We start from the raw sequence: 19,264 nt of genomic DNA on the forward strand, positions 1-19,264 counted from the left end.
GCCGCCTTCTCATCTAAATGGTTTCTCCTGCAGCCTGTCTACTCCAAGCCCCAACGCAGTCACAAAGGACACCTGAGAAATTTCCTCAGCGTTATAGATCACCCAGAACCTCACCATCAAACTGCAGCCTCAGAGCAAAGCAGTCCAAATAAGGAACATCTCCCCGCAGTATCTCCCCTGGCCCCTCCCCAACCCACAGAAGGCTTCTTGCCCCAACTCTGGGATAAAAGTGCAAACGTCAGTCAGTTCAGCCTGTCCTCTAGCTGTGTGACCTTGGGCAAGTTCCTTCACCTCTCTATGCGTCCATTTCCCTTTAGGTAAAACAAGACGAAATCGTTGAGAGGGTCTGGCAAGGGATTCTGGAGATAGAGGCCAGCCCAGGCCAGGCATGGAGTGAGTCATCAGACAGGCTGGCTGCAGCTCTGCGTTGAGAAATCAGGGAGAAAGTGTCCCCTGGAATGACCCCTCCCATCCAGCAGGCCCCGGGAAGGAGGGACCATACCTTTACAGCGGGGTTGCTCCCCCGTCCAGGTGCCGTTGGGAAGACACACCACACTGCTGGGCCCAACCAGCCGGAAGCCGGGATCGCAAGTAAAATGGACTTCGTGATCCACTAAGTACTTGCTTCCAAACTTCTGGCCATCCAGAGGGGCATTCAGAGCAGGGCAGGAAACTGTAAGGAAGAAAGGAAGGCCCACAAGCATTTAGACATCATTCTGGATTACGATCCATAAAGAAGGCTGAGTGCAGAAGAATTGATGCTTTTGAATTATGGTGCTAGACAAGACTCTTGAGAGTCCTTGGCCAGCAAGGAGATCAAACCAGTCAGTCCTAAAGGAAATCAACCCTGAATATTCATTGATGCTGAAGCCGAAGCTCCAGGCCTTTGGCCATTTGATGCGAAGAGCCGACTCATTGTAAAAGACCCTGATGCTGGGAAAGATTGAGGGTAGGAGGACAAGGGGGCAACAGGGGATGAGATGGTTGGATGGCATCACCGACTCAATGGATATGAATTTGAGCAAACTTCGGCAGATAGTGAAGGACAGGGAAGCCTGGCATGCTGCAGTCCACGGGGTCGCAAAAAGTCGGACACGACTGAGCAACTGAAGAGCAACACTGGATTACAGTGGGCTTCCCCAGTGGCTCAGCAGAAAGAATCTGCCTGCCAACACAGGAGGTGCGGGTTCGATCCTGGGTTGGGAAGATCCCCTGAAGAAGGAGATGGCAACACACTCTAGTATTCTTGCCTGGGAAATCCCACAGACAGAGGAGCCTGGTGGGCTACAGACATGGGGTCACGAAAGAATCAGACATGACTTAGTGACTAAACAACAACAAACTGGATCACAAAGCTTCTCACCCTCAGTACCCTCGGGCTGAGCGCCTGCTGCACTGGGCTCCACATCTTATTTTGTATTAAACTTTTTGGCTGCACCACAAAGCTTGCAGGGTCTCAGTTCCCTGATAAAGATCTAACTCAAGCCCTCGGCAGTGACAGCTCGGAGGCCTAGCCACTGGACTGGCAGGGAAGTCCTTGGACTGCACATTCAAAACACTGCGTGTCACTGAATCCTCAGAGCACTCTTGGGCACAGGTAATGCATGCCCAGGTGGTGATGGATGAGGAGATCGTGGCTCAGACACACTGCCGTGGGCAGGGCCTGGCAACGTGGGAGGGTGGGAGCTGGGACCCCTGCAGGGCCCACCCACTTGTTCTGCTCTCTCAGAGCCCCAGCTTCCCCGGAGTGTCCTTGGTTCTCTCGGACAGACCATACTCAGCCCCATCTCCAGGCCCCGCTTTTTGCCCTTTTCCCTGCCTAGAATGTTCTCTCCCCCAGGACCGCCCATCTCTGGTGGCTTCTCACTATCTAGGTCTTGACTTGAATGCCCACTGCCTTCCAGGGTGTTCTCTGACCGTCATGTTCCACTAAGATCCCTCCCCTGCCCGTGAGCTCATTTGGCTTCCTTCTATTGTTTGTAACTGTTGGCATTATCTTATCAACGTGTTTGTTTGTACATTTGATGTCAGTCTACCCCTCAGAAGTTCCAGGGGGGCAGAGACCTCTGTATCCCCGTCACCAGCCTGTAGTGAAAGCCTGGTAAATAATTCTTGACCAAATGAATGAATGAAAAATTGTTTATTGTATTCTTACTGTCTGCCAGGCACCTGATTAGGAGTTTGAGACAATTAGTGAACAAACAGATGAAACTCAGCGCTCAGGAAGCCTCCTTCCATCAGGGAAGACACTTGACAAGCAAGATCCACAAGCAAATGGCAGAGTGTGACAAGAGGTGACAAGAGCCATGTAGAAAATAAAGTAGGGAGTAGCACAGGGAAGCCAGAGGAGGGGTGTATTTGGGGTATAGTGGTCAGGGGAGGCCTCCTTGGGACAAAGAGCTGAATGAAGAAGGTGTGACCATGCAGGTATCCGGGGAGGGCAGAGGGATCAAGTCGGTGCAAAGGCCCTGAGCTAGGCCTGTGCCTGGCAAGTCTGAGGAATGTCCAGGAGACCACCACAACTGCAGTGGGGTGGACCAGCTGGACAGCAGCTGGGCATGAAGACAGAGAGGCGACAAGTAGTGAGAGACAGCGGCGTCATGTGGCATCCCAGAGGAAAGAAGAGGCCGCGCAACTTGCTATTGGTGTGCAGAGGGGCCACTGGAGAGTTTGAGGAAAGGCTGGAAGTGTGACCCCCTTGTGAAGAGCATCACTCTGTTTGAGGCTTGAGCGCACTGTCCAACGTGAGAGAGGATGAAAGGGAGGCAGAGCCGGGGGCAGGATGAAGGTGGCTCAGCTCAGGGTGAGTGGGGAGCTAAGAAAGCAGGCAGAACCAACCAGATTTCCTGAAGGGCCATCATGGGCTGGAGAGGAGAGACGGTCCCTGCTCCTCCCCAACCTGCAGCCAAGCTCCACTTGTGGTCCATGCTGGTCTAAAGGAAGGCTGCCCCAAGTTGGACCAGCTTGGGTTTGGATTTGTCTTAGCTAGAAATTCAGAGTCACTTCTAACTCATTTCTAAGGTAAGATCCAAACATCATTTGTAAAAACACTTCCAGGGTTTTAGACAGACGAAAACAAAGCCGCTGCTTCGGCCGTGTGGGCTCTAGGTTGTGATGGAGAACGGCTCAGCACCTACTCGGAGGGCGGCATCTGCCCACACATCGCTCCGGGGGCGGGGCAGCAGCCACCTGCATCTCTGCCCCATGTCCCCACCCCCCCGGTGTCCTGGGAGAAGAGTGGGAGCCGCTTCCCTCTCTGACGACTCTCAGTGCCCTTTGGGTTCTGGGGAACGTTGGACAACTGACACGTCACCTTCTGTTAGTGAACTTCCAAGTGAGCACCCACAGTAATGACCCTGTGAGCAGAAAGCCAAGCGAACCCACATCCCAGCACTTGGGCAGCCCCAGCTCGCTGCCTCAGTCCCTGCAAATACATGACTTTATATCTCTCTTTGAAAAATATCCTACTGCATTGTGCTGAAAAGGATTTAAAATGCTTTGGGAGAAAGCAGTAGGGTCTCTAAGGGGAAGAGACATCTTTAAAACCCTCAAAGAAAGAAAACTAGCCCGCTGGAGCAACTTGCAGGCAAATGGCATGAGAGTGGATGGAATCGTATCTCCACATGGCTCCATGAGGCAGGGATCAAACCTGGCTTTCCTGCAGGCAGATTCTTTGCCATCTGACTTAGCTGAGCAGGCCCCCATTCATGTCAGCAGACTTGGCAAACAGATGTGCATGCATGCGTACGAAGTTGCTTCAACCATGTCCGACTCTTTGTGACCCCATGGACTATAGCACCGCACGTTCGTCCATGGGAATCTTTAGGCAAGAATACTGCAGTGGGTTGCTGTACCCTCCTCCAAGGGGTCTTCCCAACCCTGGGATCGAATCCACGTCTCTTGTGCCTCCTGCATTGACAGGTGGGTTCTTTACCAAGAGCGCCACCTGGGAAGTCCCAGTGAATGGATACAGATTCAATAAAATCAATTTTCAGGCATTTCCCAAACGGTAGCCAAAGGATTCTGTTGGGTTGGGAAGACATGCCCCTTGGCTGGTTCATTTCATCATGGTCATCTCTTGGTGAGCCTACAGGGCTGCAAGGAAGCTGCCCAGAGCACCCCGGAGGATGTAACATGTAGGAAAGAGCTCAGCAGGGAATCAGTCCTGGCGATTTGGGGACGTTATTGGCATGAGGCTGCGGAGATAAGTCCTAAAGCTGATGGACTGTGAAGTTTTCAGGAAAGAAAGGCTGGGAAAATAGGATGGAGATAGAAACAAGCCAGAAAGAAGGCCAAGAATTCGCCGGGACTGGAAATTATTCTTCCCAACCCCCAGGCAAATGCCCTTTTTAAAAAAGGAAAGATAATTTTCCTCTCCCTGCAGTTTGATCTGGGGCAAGCTTCTGGCTTCCCCTAGGCACCTTTCCCCTGCAAGGTGGTCCTGACAGCTGCCTGCCCCCATGTTCAACACACGAGGGAGACAAACAAGTCTTTAAAAAGAGATTTGGCCACTGTTTTTTTTTAAAGGCATGTCCTGTGGGATCCCGGTTCCCTGATCCCCAACCCATGACCGTAGTGCAGTGTCTTAACCACTAGACCACCAGGAATGTCCCAAGAATTGGGCACTTTCAAAAGGTCTCTCATGCCTCAGGAAAGAAAGACCTTGAACCCAGCAGCAAGAGGATTAGTAATTTAACCATAGAGCGTTTCTTTTTAAAATATATATAAAAAATAAATAAATAAAATAAAAATAAATAAATATATATATATATATATGTGTTTATTTGGCTGTGCTGGGTCTTAGTTGCAGTACATAGGATCTTCAATCTTGGCTACGGCCTGAAGGATCTTTTTTTCAGTTGTGGGATCCAGTTCCCTGACCAGGGATCAACCCCTGGTCCCCCTGCATTGGAAACACAGTCTTAGTCACTGGACTACCAGGGAAAACCCCTACCTTTTGTTTTCTGTATTCATGGACAGGGACCTCAAAGATGGGCAGGGCAGTTGTAGAAATTCCCTTCTGCAGGTTTTTCTTGGAAACTCCCAGAAACGCGCAGGCACTCTGACCCCAAGAAAACAGGAAGGACCAGTGCGGCTGAGCCTCCAGCAGTGAACAAAACCCCCAGAACAGAACCCACTATCACTAACTCATGTCTCTTGGCCTCAGTTTCCACATCTGCAGCCCAAAGGAAGGATGCCACGCCTCTCCCTCGGAGTCCGGCTGGTGACAAGCCCCAGCGAAGGCTGCGGCCTCTGGGCACCTGGGAAAGTGTGAGGCATTTGACCACCAGGTCTAGCTCTGCACCCGTGGAGCCAAAGCAAACAGGACTTGACTCAGGGCTGTGGAGACTCTAGATTTGCTACCAGAGTCTACAAAGGTAGAAAATCCAACCCAGGAAATTCATCTCACACCACCAAGGAGGCCCTTGAGAAAAGCATCTTAAGTGAGTAAAGACATCAGATATTCCTCAGGCTGATGACTTAAACAAGTGTATGGCAACCCGCTGCCCCACCCGACCCCCATCACCCTGCATGCACGCGAGCAAAAGTGTTAGTCCATCGATCATGTCTGACTCTTTGCGACCCCATGTTTTGCGACCCCATGTATTGCAGCCCACCAGGCTCCTCTGTCCATGGAATTCTCCAGGCAAGAATACTGGAGAGGGTTGCCATGCCCTCCTCCAGAGGATCTTCCCGACCCAGGGATCGAACCAGGTCTCCCGAATTGCAGGCAGATTCTTGACTGCCTGAGCCACCAGGGAAGGCAAGAATATTGGAGCGGGTAGCCATGCCCTTCTCCAGGGGAATCTTCCCGACCCGGGGATTGTACCCAGGTCTCCCATATTGCAGGCAGATTCTTTACTGCCTGAGCCACCAGAGTTTGTCATGACTTAAACAAACATACAACAGGCTCCCTGACCCCTGTCACCCTGAGGAGAGGCCAGAAGAAATGCAGCCACCCACGCCAGGCCTTGACAGTGTGCAATCCATTACGGGGACAACCAGGAAAAGGCCCAGTGTCTGCAGAGTCCTACCCCAGGGGAAGGGGTCTGGGGGCAAGGGGAGGGCAGCAGAGACACATGCAAATTGCCCTCAACAGCCCCTGCAACCCAACCCACTGCACTAACAGGGGGCTCGTGGAGAAGGACTAATTTTCACGCCTGGAAAGCAGAGGCCAGGGCTGGTCCATGGGCTGTTCCCGGCGGGCCACAGGAGTGCGAGATATTAATGGTGGGGAAGCCATGAGTGTTCGGGGAGAGTGTCCATGGGACCCCTCTTCGCTTTTCATTCAGTTTTGCTGTGAAATGACAACTGCTCTCAAAAAGTCTATTAAACGACAAAACAAGAAAAATGAACCAACTAGGGTCTCTCCTGGGGACGCAGGCTCTGAAAGTTGTACCTTTCAACCATTCTCTGGAGACGCTATGCAGACGTGAGGGTTGCTGAGTCTGGAATGGAAAGTTCTAAGAGGAAATGCGGTAACGCTCAGATGATGGGGGAGGCTATGCTACATGCTTGCTGAGTGACTAAGTCAAGTCTGACTCTGCGACCCGCCAGGCTCCTCTGTCCATGGGGTTCTCCAGGCAAGAACACTGGAGTGGGTTGCCATCTCCTCCTCCAGGGGGTCTTTCCGACCTAGAGATCAAACCCAAGTCTCTTACGTTTGCTGCATTGGCAGGCGGGCTCTTTACCACTGGTATCACCTGGAAAGCCCCCTATGGTCGGGAAGGAAGCTGGCACTTGCCTTCCTGCCACCCAGCCCCAGACAGAAGGCGAGGCTGGGGAAGGCCCGGGAATCAATCCAGCCATGGGAGATAGGGGCAGGGAGAGGACCCCCTGGGCTCGGGGTGCTGACCTGGGGACCCACCTGGGGGCGTATCTGGGCCCGCCTTGCTCACAGAGCTCTGCAGCGCCGCCAGCCGGCTCTTCATGTGACGGATGCCCTCGGCGAAGCGTGTCTCCTGGCCTTTCAGCAACTGCTGCAGGTGGCGGATAGCCGTGAGGAACTGCTGTTTGTTGAGACAGTTCTGGGGAGAGGAAAAAATACTCATCACCACCACTAGCACAGGGGGCCAGCAGTCATCGGGACCCTGGGCTCCGACACCCTAGGGGTCACTGAGTATAGTGCAACAGACAACACATCGGGTGAGGTCCCCAGAAAGCAGGCCCCAGCCCCTCACTCAATGAAAACAAAGCTCCGATTTTCAGAGCACAGGGCAGAAGTGACGACTCTTAAGTGATTGGGTGGTAGAATTATCTGAATGCAATGTGCCTTATATGAGTGGTCTTACTTCAAAGACCGCCCCCCCGCTGCCCCCGATAATTCTTCACTCCAAGTTAATGCTCTGAAATCTGGGCCTCGAGGAACTTTTTCTTTCTTTATCCTTTGGCTTTTTTATTCTACCTTGGACATTTTTAAGCAGATGGATGATATAACATAAAACAGGCAAACAGGGAAGCCCAGTGGTTCCCATACTTTTAAAAATGTAACAGGGCACAGGGCTTCCCTGGTTAAGAATCTACCGTGCAATTCAGGGAATGCAGGTTCTATCCCCAGTTGGGGAACTAAGATCCCACATGCCTTGGCGCAACTGAGCCCCCGAGCAACAACAAAAGATTCCACATGACTCAAGGAAACCCTACGGGCCACAACGAAACATCTGACACAGCCAAATAAATAATTAAGTATTTTAAAAAATATAACAGGGCAAGTTCAGTTCAGTTCAGTCGCTCAGTTGTGTCCAACTCTTTGCGATCCCATGGAGTACAGCACACCAGCCTTCCCTGTCCATCACCAACTCCCAAAACCTGCTCAAACTCAGGTCCATTGAGTTGGTGATGCCATCCAACCATCTCATCCTCTGTCGTTCCCTTCTCCTCCTGCCTTCGATCTTTCCCAGCATTGGAAAATGCTGGAGAAGGGAATGGCACACCACTTCAGTATTCTTGCCTTGAGAATCCCATGAACAGTATGAAAAGGCAACAGGGCAAGTAAGAAGAATTAAAAAAGCATTCAGTTAAAGTTAATGCTGAGTTCTAACACTTTTTGAAAAGCTCAAAAAACAGAAGGAGGCATGTGCTTATCACGATAGAGACTAACTTTAAGCAACATTTGGTATCATGCCTAGTGATAAAAATCTCAAGGTTTCTGATCCTAATGGGGGCTTCCCAGGTGGCGCTAAGTGGTAAAGAACCCGCCTGCCAATGCAGGAGATGTAAGAGACATAGGTTCGATCCCTGGGTCGGGTAGATTCCCTGGAGGAGGAAACAGAAACCCACTCCAGTATTCTTGCCTGGGAAATCCCATGGACAGAGGAGCCTGGCAGGCTACAGTCTATGGGGTTGCAAAGAGTTGGACACGACTGAAGTGACTGAGCATGCACTGATCCTAATTGCCCTTAAGAGCCAGGACATGAACAGGAGGAAGGCAGAGGTGAGGACTTCCCTAGTGGTCCCATGGTAAAGACTGTGCTTCCAACGCAGAGGGCGTAGGTTCAATCGTTGATCGGGGAACTAAGGTCCCCCATGCCAAGGTGGGGAGGGTGCAAAAAAATAAACAAATAAGGACATTGCCTCACTGGGGAAAAAAAAGAAGAAAGGAGAGATGAGTACAGGGGGCAGAGATAGGACAGGCCCTGGTTCACATGTTGCACATTACCTCAGCACAGCCTAGTCCAACCTGACTCACATGACCTGCATGGAACAAAGGAGAGTGGGATGACGGCAACCTCTGGGGATAGGCTTGCGAATCTGCTTTTATTTTTTATACTTATTTTTTTTTCCTACAATGATTATTAGCTTTATAATTAGAAAAAAAATGTCTCAAAGGCGGCCAGCGGCCGGCAGCTGGGAGGCACATGGCCTCTGCAGCCTGGGTGGCTTCCGGTATCGTCAGTGGAGCGCTGCCCCTGCAGGGGAGACGGAGCCGCAGGCTCTCTCCCAGGGCGGGTGCCAGGCCCCTGCACCTTGGAGATCTCACCAAACACATGGCTCACTGCTCCGGGCCAATGGATGCTTTTGACAAAGCTGAATCCCCAGTTGCCCCTGGAGCTCGTTAATCCATGGGGGCTCCTTGGCCTCCACCCTAAAACCAGGGCCTGACTGGGCCTGGCCCCAAACACAACCATTGGGAAGTGAACTGTTGTTTGCTTTCCTTCTCCCTCCCTCCTTGTGGTCCTTCCCACGCAGGCCCTGGGCACCCAGGCAGTGACCTCCTGCAGTCCCTGACCTGCCCGGCATGGTGCAGCCATCCACCCAGATCGGACTTCCCACACCCGCCTCCCTTCCCTTTAAAAATACATAATAATAATAAGGAGCTGCTTTCAGAGATGCTGCTCCATATCATGTGTGATTCACACTTGGGAAGTTCCTCATAGTGTACCACGCTATATGCTACTCCTAAGAGGACAGAGGAGTCTGGCGGGCTACAGTCCATAGGGTTGAAAAGAATTTGACAAGACTGAAGCGACCGAGCGCACAAAAGGACTCCTGGCTGGCAGCAGCCCTGTGAAGAAAGCCTGGGACTGTCTCTATTTTACAGTCAAGACACAGAGGCCGGAAGTCAAGCGACTTGTCGCGAACCATGTGGCCTGTGAGCGGCAGCGCCAGGCTGGGGCCCTGCTGACCCCAATCCATTGCCCCCCAACAACTCGTGCCCCCAAGGCTGCCTTATGCCCCAGTGTGCTCAGTCGCTCAGTCGTGTCTGAGTCTTTGCAACCCCGTGGACTGTAGCCCGCCAGGCTTCTCTATCCATGGGACTCTGCAGGCCAGAACACTGGAGTGGGTTGCCATTTCCTCTTCCAGGGGATCTTCCTGACCTAGGGATGGAGCTCAAGCCTCCTGCATTGCAGGCAGACTCTTTACCACTGTTTCACAAACGCCTCCGTGTGGTGCATGTTCTTGATTAGTCTGCATGAGGGATTGATCACTCTGTGACCCAAGCTAAATGTCGCACAGGAGTGGATTTCTAACTCCTGTGTGGATTCCAGGTTGCAAGCATGGGCAGTGGAGACAGGAAGTGGGGTGGGTGGAGTGGAAGAGAGCCAGGCCAGCAGCTGCCTCCAGGGCGTGGCAGCTGGGGAAGGGCAGTTCCAGGGGACAGGGAAGGGCTAAGTTCTGAAGTAGGAGACGTGAGATCAATGCCAAGGCTTCTGCCGGGAACCTGGCATGGAGGACATGGGACTCCAGTCAGTACAGAAGGAAGGACAGTGGGAGTGGAGATAAAGGGGCCTCTGGGAAGCCAGGTAAGTTGCATGTCAGTGCTCCCAAGTCCAGTCACGCTGTGCTCTGCTTGTGTGGCACTGCCCGGACTGGAACCCTCCCCACCTATGCTCCGTGAGCGGCAGGTACCACCGGCTTTGCCTCGAGGCGCTCACCGCAGGTGAGGTGAGCTTCCCAGGGGGCGCGAGTGTAAAGGACCCGCCTGCCAGTGCAGGAGATGCAAGAGACAGGGGTTCAATGGCTTCATCCCTGGGTTGGGAAGATCCCCTGGGGGAGAGCACGGCAAAGAACTCATATAATTCAAGAGCAAAAAACAAGAAAAAAACAAAATACTTTGGCTACCTGATGCAAAGAACTGACTCCTTAGAAAAGACCCTGATGCTGGAAAAGATTGAAGGAAGGAAGAGAAGAGGGCAACAGAGAATGAGATGGTTGGATGGCATCACCGACTCAACGGACATGAGTTTGAGCAAGCTCCAAATCAAGTTGGTGAAGGACAGGGAAGCCTGGCATGCTGCAGTCCATGGAGTCTCAACGAGTCAGACACAACTGAGCGACGGTACTAAACTGAAACAAAAATCTGATTTTAACATGGGCAGAGGTTCTGAACAGTTTTTTCAAAGAAGACATTCCAAAGATGGCCAACAGGTACATCATAAGATGCTCAACATGACTAATCATCAGAAAAATGCAAATCAAAACCACAGTAAGTATCACCACATTCCTTTTGAATGGCTGTTATAGAAGAAACAAGAAATAACAAGCATTGGTGAAGATGTGGAGAAATGTGAACCCTCGTTCCCTGTTTGTGGCAAAGTAAATTGGTGCAGCCACAATGGAAAACAGATTGGAGTTTACTTAAAAAATTAAAAATAGAACTACCATATGATCTAGCAAGGAAACCCAACCAGTTCATCCTAAAGGAAATCAGCCCTGAATATTCATTGGAAGGACTGATGCTGAAGCTGAAAGTCCAATACTTTGGCCACCTCATGTGAAGAACTGACTCATGTGAAAAGACCCTGATGCTGGGAAAGATTGAGAGCAGGAGGAGAAGGGAACGACAGAGGATGAGATGGTTGGATGGCATCACCGACTCAATGGACATGAGTTTGGGTAAACTCCAGGAGTTGGTGATGGACAGGGAGGCCTGGCGTGCTGCAGTCCATGGGGTCGCAAAGAGTTGGACACAACTGAGCAACTGAACTGAACTGATGATCTGGCAATTCCAAAGGAAACAAAGTTGTGTCTTGAAAAGATATACACACCCCCATGCCCACTGCAGTGTTATTTTCAATAGCTAAGACATGCGAACAACTTGAATGTCCACTAGCAACGAAGACCCAGCACAGCCAAAGGTAAATAAATTAATGAATTTTTTAAAAGTTGATGAGAGTAGATTTTTTTTTTGGCCACACAGCCTGTGGGACCTGCATTGGAAGTACAGAGTCTTAACCACCAGACTGTCAGGAAAGTCCCTTAAAAGAATAGATCTCAAAAGCTCCCATCATGAGAAAAAAACTGCGACTATGTGAGGTGTTGGACTTCAATTAAATTTACTGTGGTGGTCATTTCACAATATATACGTATATGAAATCATTATTTTGTATCTACCTTGGACTGTGCGGTGTGCATGTGTGCCGATTCACGTCTGACTCTGCGGCCCCATGGACTGTAACCCACCCAGTTCCTCTGTTCATGGGATTTTCCAGACAAGAATACTGGAGTGGGTTGCCGTTTTCTCCTCCAGGAGACCTTCCTGACCCAGGGATCAAACCTGTACCTCCTGCATCTCTTACCCTGGCAGGCAGATTCCTTACCGCTGGAGCCACGGGGGAAGCCCCATGCCTTGGGCTAATACAATGCTATCACACATTTATGTTATATTATATGATTTTATCTCAATAAAGCTGGGAGAAGGAGGAAAAATAAAGTTCACAAGGGGAAAAAAGGGAGATCCGTGTCCTCTTGGCAAGCTAGCTTGGCAGGGGCGGCACCAGGGTGCCAGAGCAGTGGAAAGAGTGATTGCCTGAGGTTTGATGGGTTTATGCAGCAGCTGCTACTAAAGGGCCAGCTCCTTGATCCCAAATTGCTAGAAATGGAGCCCATGGGCACCATGCTCAGAATCTGTCGCCTGTAGGGACCTCAGCAATGACATAACTGAATTCATCTGCAGAGCAGAGGGACAGACTAGAAACCTTCAGACCGAGTCAAGAGCTCAAGAGGTCCACATTATATGGACATACAGGGACAAATGAGGTCACAAGGCGGGGGCTGAGAACCTAAGCATCTCCCCTTTGCAAGCTGAGAAAGCTCTGTCAGTTTGCTTGGTCAGAAAAATAAAGCATGCTTTCTGCAAAACCACTCTAAATCCAGAAGAACGCATCAGAACAAAGGACAAGTCCCATGACCACAGACCAGCACTGTTCCCGTTTGGTGTGGTTTTAACATTTGGATCAGACACACCCTCGCACACGCACAGGCGTCCCCTGACAGCTGCCGGGCCGCGGCTGCAGGTCCTGCGTTGGCGCTTTATCCTTGGCTCCAAGTTGTGGCGTTGTTTCCACACCAGTGAGCAGAGCAGAAGTCAGACCCCGCGCCTCAGTCTGCTTCTTTTCCTCTGTGTTCTCTTCAGTCCACTTCCGTTTGTCTGCCCACGTCCCCTCCCATGCCTGCCAGTATGTGCTTTCGGCCAAGAGAAGCCACACAAGGGAACAGACCATTTCCTTCTTTGTAAACGTAGACAAGGGGGCTTTGAGGGGCTTCAAGGGCCTGCAAGGCTGGGGGACAAGAAACAGGCTGGACCATCTGGTGTCACCCACATGCATTTCAGCCTGTCCCCACCATGGTGACTGCTGGCTTCCCATCTCAGGCTCCCAGACCCTAACTGTAAAAAAGAACCTCCTACTTAGGTGGGAAGGCTCAGCAAGGCTATGACTGGGAGAAGGTCAAGTCTGGATGGGGCTGACAAGAAGAGGGGTCCACACCAGGGAAGGAAGGCCTATCTTAGGGCCCCCACTTTCCCAGGTCTCTTCCAGGACCTCACTTTTTAAAATTTTAACTGTTTGGCCACACCGTGCACATACAGGATCTTAGTTCCCCGACGAGGGATCAAATACGCACCCCCTGCACTGGAAGCCCAGTCTTAACCACTGGACCACCAGGGAAGTCCCCAGGACCCTCACTTTTAATATTTTTCTAAAAGAGCTCCTCAAATGGCCTAAATCTGCATCCTTTCAATACTGGTCTCCATCCATGCTTGGCATAGATGACAATAAATAATGAAAATTAGTTTTCATTTCTTTGAATTAATAACTTATTTGTAATGGGACCAAGAAAAGACATTCAGTGAAACTCTCCCATCCTTGAGGAGAAAAAGATCAAGATTTCCCACTTCAAGCTCTCCTTCAGAGCACTGGGCCTTCCTGTGAATTTAAACACCAAGAGTCATGTTTGCAGAGAAGACCAGAAGCAGAGAGAGGAGTAGAAACAGCAAGCATTCCACCTGCTCTTTCCAAGCTGGGGTGGAGGTGGCAGAGATGGTTCCAGAACACACCAGCCAATGTTGACAGCCAGGTGGTAGGGGACTGGGTCTAAGGCTTCTGGGAGCAAGGAGGTCACAGAACTGTACTCCATCCACCCCACGCCACATCCAGGGAAAGTCTTGCCTATCTTCTTTCCAACTCATCCTCTTACAATATTAATTCTGATGGATCTGGTGGGGACACTTCAGAGGTTAAACACTCCTCTTCCTGGGAGACCAAGCTGCTCAGAGACCCCACCTGCTGGCCCAGGGTTGGACAGAGACAAAGACAGTTTGTGTCCTCAGCTCACTGCAACCCCGTGCCAGAACTTGGTGGGTGGACCCTCCCGCCCCATCCAGGCCTCCTTGCCGTCTGGGCTCAGTTTACAGATGAAGCCCAGTTCTCCAAGCACTGAAGTGCCAGGGCATGCCGGACTGGTGGGTGGAGGTGTCCTTGAGGCTCTCTTCTCACGTGACCTGGCTTGATGGCCATCCTCACATCAGTCTTGGCAAAGAGACTATTTCTAAGAGCCACCTCAGTGACAACAGAACCCCAGGCCCCTGCAGATGACCAGGCTGCAGATGACCCCTTGGACCTCGGATGGGCCGTCTTGCATTAGTTTCCTCTAAGCCACAGTTATGCATCACGTCAGCATGTTGTTAATGGGAACACAGATGTTTTGATGACTTTAGGTCTATGAAAGGATAGAGCACACTTGCCAAGCATGTGCCTGCTAGCCAAGGCTTGAGGCCCTCTGCATGTGAGTCATGTAGAATTCACACATGTTTTTTTCTCTGAAAGATTTTTTTTTTTAACTTTAGACCAAATCAGAAGCAGTTATAACTCCCTGACTTCTCTCATCCCAGTGACCTTGACCCAGCAACCACACTGAAGGGAAAAGAAAGGACACTTCTGGGAGAAGTGGGGGAATTTTGGGGGGCAGCTGCCCAAGGCCGTTGTCTTAGGGTTCTCCAGAAAAACAGAATCAAGGAGAACCAACTGTATTGGGTTGGCCCCAAAGTTCATTCAGATTTTTCCATAACATCTTACGGAAAAACGCTAACGAATTTTTTTGGCCAACTCAATATATGCACATCTCCTGTAGTGAGTGAGAAGGAGAGAGATTTAAGGAATTGGCTCATGCAGTGTGGGGGCTGGAGACCTGGAAAGAGCTGGTGTTGCATATCCAAAGGCTGTCTGAAGGCAGAACGCCGTTCTTCTCCCAGGACCTCAGTCTTTGGGATGAAGCCCACCCTCTTTATGAAAGGTAACCTGCTTTACTCAAAGTCTACAATTTGACACTCATCACATCTAAAAAATAGCTTCACTGGGACTAGTGTTTCACCAAATATCTGGGCACCATGGCCTAGCCATTTCACACCTTAGAGAAACTGAGGCTCAGGGTATCTGGCTGATGGATGGTGGGGCTACCTTCCCTGCCACATCGCGTCCAGTCCACGCTTTGAAGAGCACATTCTGCCCATTTCTTCAGCCCAAAGAACCAGGACGAGGGGCTCAGAGGAGGCCCCAGTTTGCCAGTGGACCCTCTCAGTGCCCCAGCAGCCCCTCCCAACACACATGCACAGACCCTTCTGGGAACGTCGGCCCAGGTGGGTGCACATTCACACATGACCCCAGAATTCTGAGACCTGTGAAAGTGAATTATCCGGATCTGACCTGGTCTCCTGGGGCTATGCAAAGAGGTGGAGGGAGACGGGGGCCTGGTCTTGGCCTCTTGGCCGGCAGCACAGGCAGAAGGGAAGGGAAGGATGTGCTGGCCGCGGTGGGCGTGGCCACGCGTGAGAGGAGGCGCTTCAGAAGTCCTGCCCTTAGAGAAACTCACCTGCACGGTTGTGAAGGGCTGAATAACAGACGTGGTGTACTTTCAGATCTTTCTACCCTCCCTAGCGAAAAATCCCAAGCATTTCTGGGTGAGCAGGTAGACGTGAGATGAAAACCATCCTGTCCTGGACCTGTGTCCAACCTGCTGCTCCCGGGCCCGCCTGCAATCTGAGCTTCCCGAAGACAGAGGTCAGAGGCCACACTGCATCACTTCCTTGTTTCCACCCGCCAATGGCTCCCCACCCATGAAAATAAAGGCAAACTCCTCTCCACGTCACTGACAGGGTGGATTCTTTTCCTGTTGCTGCTCTAACAAATCAACACAAACCCGGCCGCTTAAAACAACACATTTATTATCTTACAGTCTGGTAGAACTCCAACACTAAAATCAGGGTAAGATTCTTAGATTTCCTGGATAAGAACATAGATATCTTGGGGGGTGGGGGGAGCATTATTCTGCTTCCAAAGCTGTGTGACCAAGCCCTGCCACCTTCAACCGTGTCCAGATCGGACACCTTCTGGGTTCCAATATTCAGACCGCTGTGTTTCTCCACACACCTTCTGCTGCATGCTAAGTCACTTTAGTCGTGTCCAACTCCTTGCTACACTATGAACTGCAGCCCGCCAGGCTCCTCTGTCCTTGGAATTCTCCAGGCAAGAATACTGCAGTGGGTTGCCATCTCCTTCTCCAGGGGATCTTCCCCATCGACCCAGGATCGAACCAGTGTCTCTTATGTTTCCGACACCGGCAGGCAGGTTCTTCACCACTAGTGCCACCTGGGAAGCCCTTAGCTTCCGTGTAGCTTAGCAAGTTTATTTCGACCGCAGGGCCTGTGAACTGGGCCTGTGCTCTGTCCAGATTCTGCCCCCGGTCCTTGAAAGTCAGTCTTTCCACTTTCACCAGAAGCGCCCTTCTCAGAGAGCCCTTACCTGCCCACTGAGTGTAGGGCAGCCTCCTGGCCACCCTCCAATACAACACCCCATTTCCACTGTCTGCCTCTGGACACTTTCCGGTCTGTCCTGTTTTTCTCTGCATGCTTGGCGAGCCACGTGAGAGCAGGGTCTGTGTCACACACTGAGACCCGTTCTCTGAGTGTCATTCACTTCGTCCTCCTATGGCCCCATGAGACAGGGTCTCAGAGGGGACCACTGACTCACGAGAGGCAGGCACTTGCCCCAGGTCGCTCAGCCAGGAAGAGCGGGAGCCAGAACACAGACAGGCTGCTCCCCAGACCCAGGACAGCACCTGGCAGGACAGGCTCTCAGGACATACTTGTTGAATGAGCACATTATCTTACTACTTAGATTCCTTCTGGGAAAGTAAAACCTCTAATTACGCAGAGAAAGCGCTCCAAGCTGATACTGACAAGTCTGTATGTTTTCACACCACGGTGTAAATGGCTGAAGGTGTCTGATGTTTTTCTGAACGTAGTTTTGTGTTTTGTCTTCTTTTACCTACAGGTACTCATGTGTTAGAGGTTTCCCTGGTGACTCAGACAGTAAAGAATCTGCTGGCAGTGCAGGAGACCCTGATCCCTGGGTCGGGAAGATCCCCTGGAGAAGGAAATGGCAACCGACTCCAGTATTCTTGTCTGGAATATTCATTCCATGGACAGAGGAGCCTGGGGGGTCACAGCCCATGGGGTCGCAAAGAGTCAGACATGATTGAGCAACTAAATGACAACAATTTTCCTTTAAATGAAAAAGTCTGTGATGTCCTTATTTTAAGTTTCAGGCAGTCCCAAAGAAGCAGGGATGACTCGGGTGGAGACTTTGAAAGGACAAAGGAAGTTCTATCCACCCAGGGAGTCTGCCCTGTGGCCCCAGGGCTGCACAAGCCGGGGGAAGGTTTGTAGAACCCTGGCAGTCCCACCACTGTCCCTACTGATGAGGGGCATCATCCAGTCTCTGTCCACACGCAATAGACAGACGCTCCTCCTGGGGCAGCTGACGAGGAGGCTGGTCAGGGTGGCTGTGTGTAAGGAGGACTGGTGCCCCAGTGGCAGGGGGAGCGCTCCACGGGCACTGGCTGGTCTGCCAAGAACCAAGGCAGGTGTCCAACAGGACTGCCAGGGTGAGCAGGCCTAGGAGGGCATCAGCTCCTACCTGGAAGAGTCCAGCCCAGCCCAAGGGCCCAGTGCACTGTCCCCTTCCCCAGCTGGTCACCTCCGGTCCACACCCTCAGCCTGCACTGACCAATGCCCCTGAGGGCTAGAAACTGCCCCAGCGGAGCAAAGGGATCTCTGCTCCTCACTGCACTCAGGGCAGTCCTCGACAGGACTGGGAAAGAGTCACACTGCTGAAGGTGCCAAGGAAAGATGGAAGCTGCTGGAGAAAGGGGAAGATGCCAGGACGGCCTTCTGGTCAACCATCCTCACCCTGAGCCCACCCATTTGTCTAAACACTGTGCCTGTGGGGAGTGAATCCATGGATCAGTACTGATGAAGGTATGCAGAATGGCGATCCCGCCCTCCCTGCAAGAGGCTCTGCTGGTCTTCCCATCCAGGGGGCCGTCTGTTTTCCCATCTCCGGATACAGGCAGGTCTGGTGACTTGCTTTGGCCAGCAGAACACACTGGCAGCGATAGACCAGTTCCAAGGCTGGCTCTGGATTAACCTCACTGTCTAGTTTCTGAATTTGATGTTTTGACATCTGGGGCTGTGCTGAATTGGCATGGACTGTCCCTCTGGTGGGGAGGGGCTAGCAAATTCCTAGAGGCAGCAAACAACACAAGACCCTCCTTGTCCATGCCCAGCACACCTTAGGTGGCAAACCAACCAAACCTGAGCCCATCCCCCTGATTATCTGGTCTGACACTTGTGAGACACTAACATCCCACCCTAACCACGCCCCACCAACAACCCCAGGGTCCAGCAACACACAACCAGCAACAGCCCTATACTACCATCTCACTCACATTATTTCAACTAGCCAGTCCTAACTCGGTTAGTGTCCTTACCCCGTCTCACCCATTCCTTTCCTCAAGACCCCCAGTACAGGCTTTCCCAAAGTTTCCATCCCTCTCTCTGTCTGATGTTTTCTCTGTAACCCCCTTCTCTCGAGAACTCTAAGTGTTAATAACATGCTATCTTTTCCCCAGCACTGTCTCCTGATCTGTTGGCCCCACCCCACCTGACTGAAACCGAAATATTAGCTTCATGGCAGACCAGCATCTCAGGAAGACTGGTGCATTCTGCTAGGCTTAGCCCTCGACTACTCTCTAACGTGCGGAAAGCCCAGGCCAGCCTGCTAGAGGACGGGGCACTGCATGGAGCAGAGGCACCCTGGACCACCCAGCTGTGGCTACCCCGGCATCTGTCCACAGACCCAGAGGAGCCCAGGCCTAGCGAGTGGAGCCTGGAGCCCGTGAGCAGAATAGCTGAGCTGAGTCCTGCTCAAACTGGTGACCTGATCAGCCAATTCCAGACCCAGAGTAGCTTGATCAGAACCAAATGCAGGATCCTTGTCTGTTTGGTTCTCGGTGAATGGGCCATGAAAGTGAAAGTGTCAGTCACTCAGTTGTGTCCGACTCTTTGCAACAACACAGACTGTAGCCCACCAGGCTCCTCTGTCCATGGGATTTCCCAGGCGAGAATACTGGAGTGAGTAGCCATGCCCTTCTTCAGTTGGATCTTTCTGACCAAGAATCGAACCCGGGTCTCGCACATATCAATCAC

General features: G+C 51.6%; 1 protein-coding gene across 3 annotated transcripts in view; it reads right to left on the bottom strand.

The window, feature by feature from the left end:
• Window positions 1–19,264, bottom strand: part of FBLN7 (fibulin 7) — a 55,480-nt gene that overhangs the window by 26,348 nt on the left and 9,868 nt on the right. For 2 of the 3 annotated variants that reach the window (XM_043467705.1, XM_043467704.1), the window contains exons 2-3: window positions 6,869–7,028; window positions 503–673 (exon numbers count right to left, since the gene is read on the bottom strand). In XM_043467705.1, coding sequence (XP_043323640.1) covers window positions 503–673; window positions 6,869–7,028 — 331 coding nt within the window. The remainder of the gene's footprint in view (window positions 1–502; window positions 674–6,868; window positions 7,029–19,264) is intronic. The other variant, XM_043467706.1, reaches the window with a different exon arrangement.

The sequence above is a fragment of the Cervus canadensis genome, chromosome 5, assembly GCF_019320065.1.
Source record: "Cervus canadensis isolate Bull #8, Minnesota chromosome 5, ASM1932006v1, whole genome shotgun sequence".
NCBI lineage: Eukaryota > Metazoa > Chordata > Mammalia > Artiodactyla > Cervidae > Cervus > Cervus canadensis.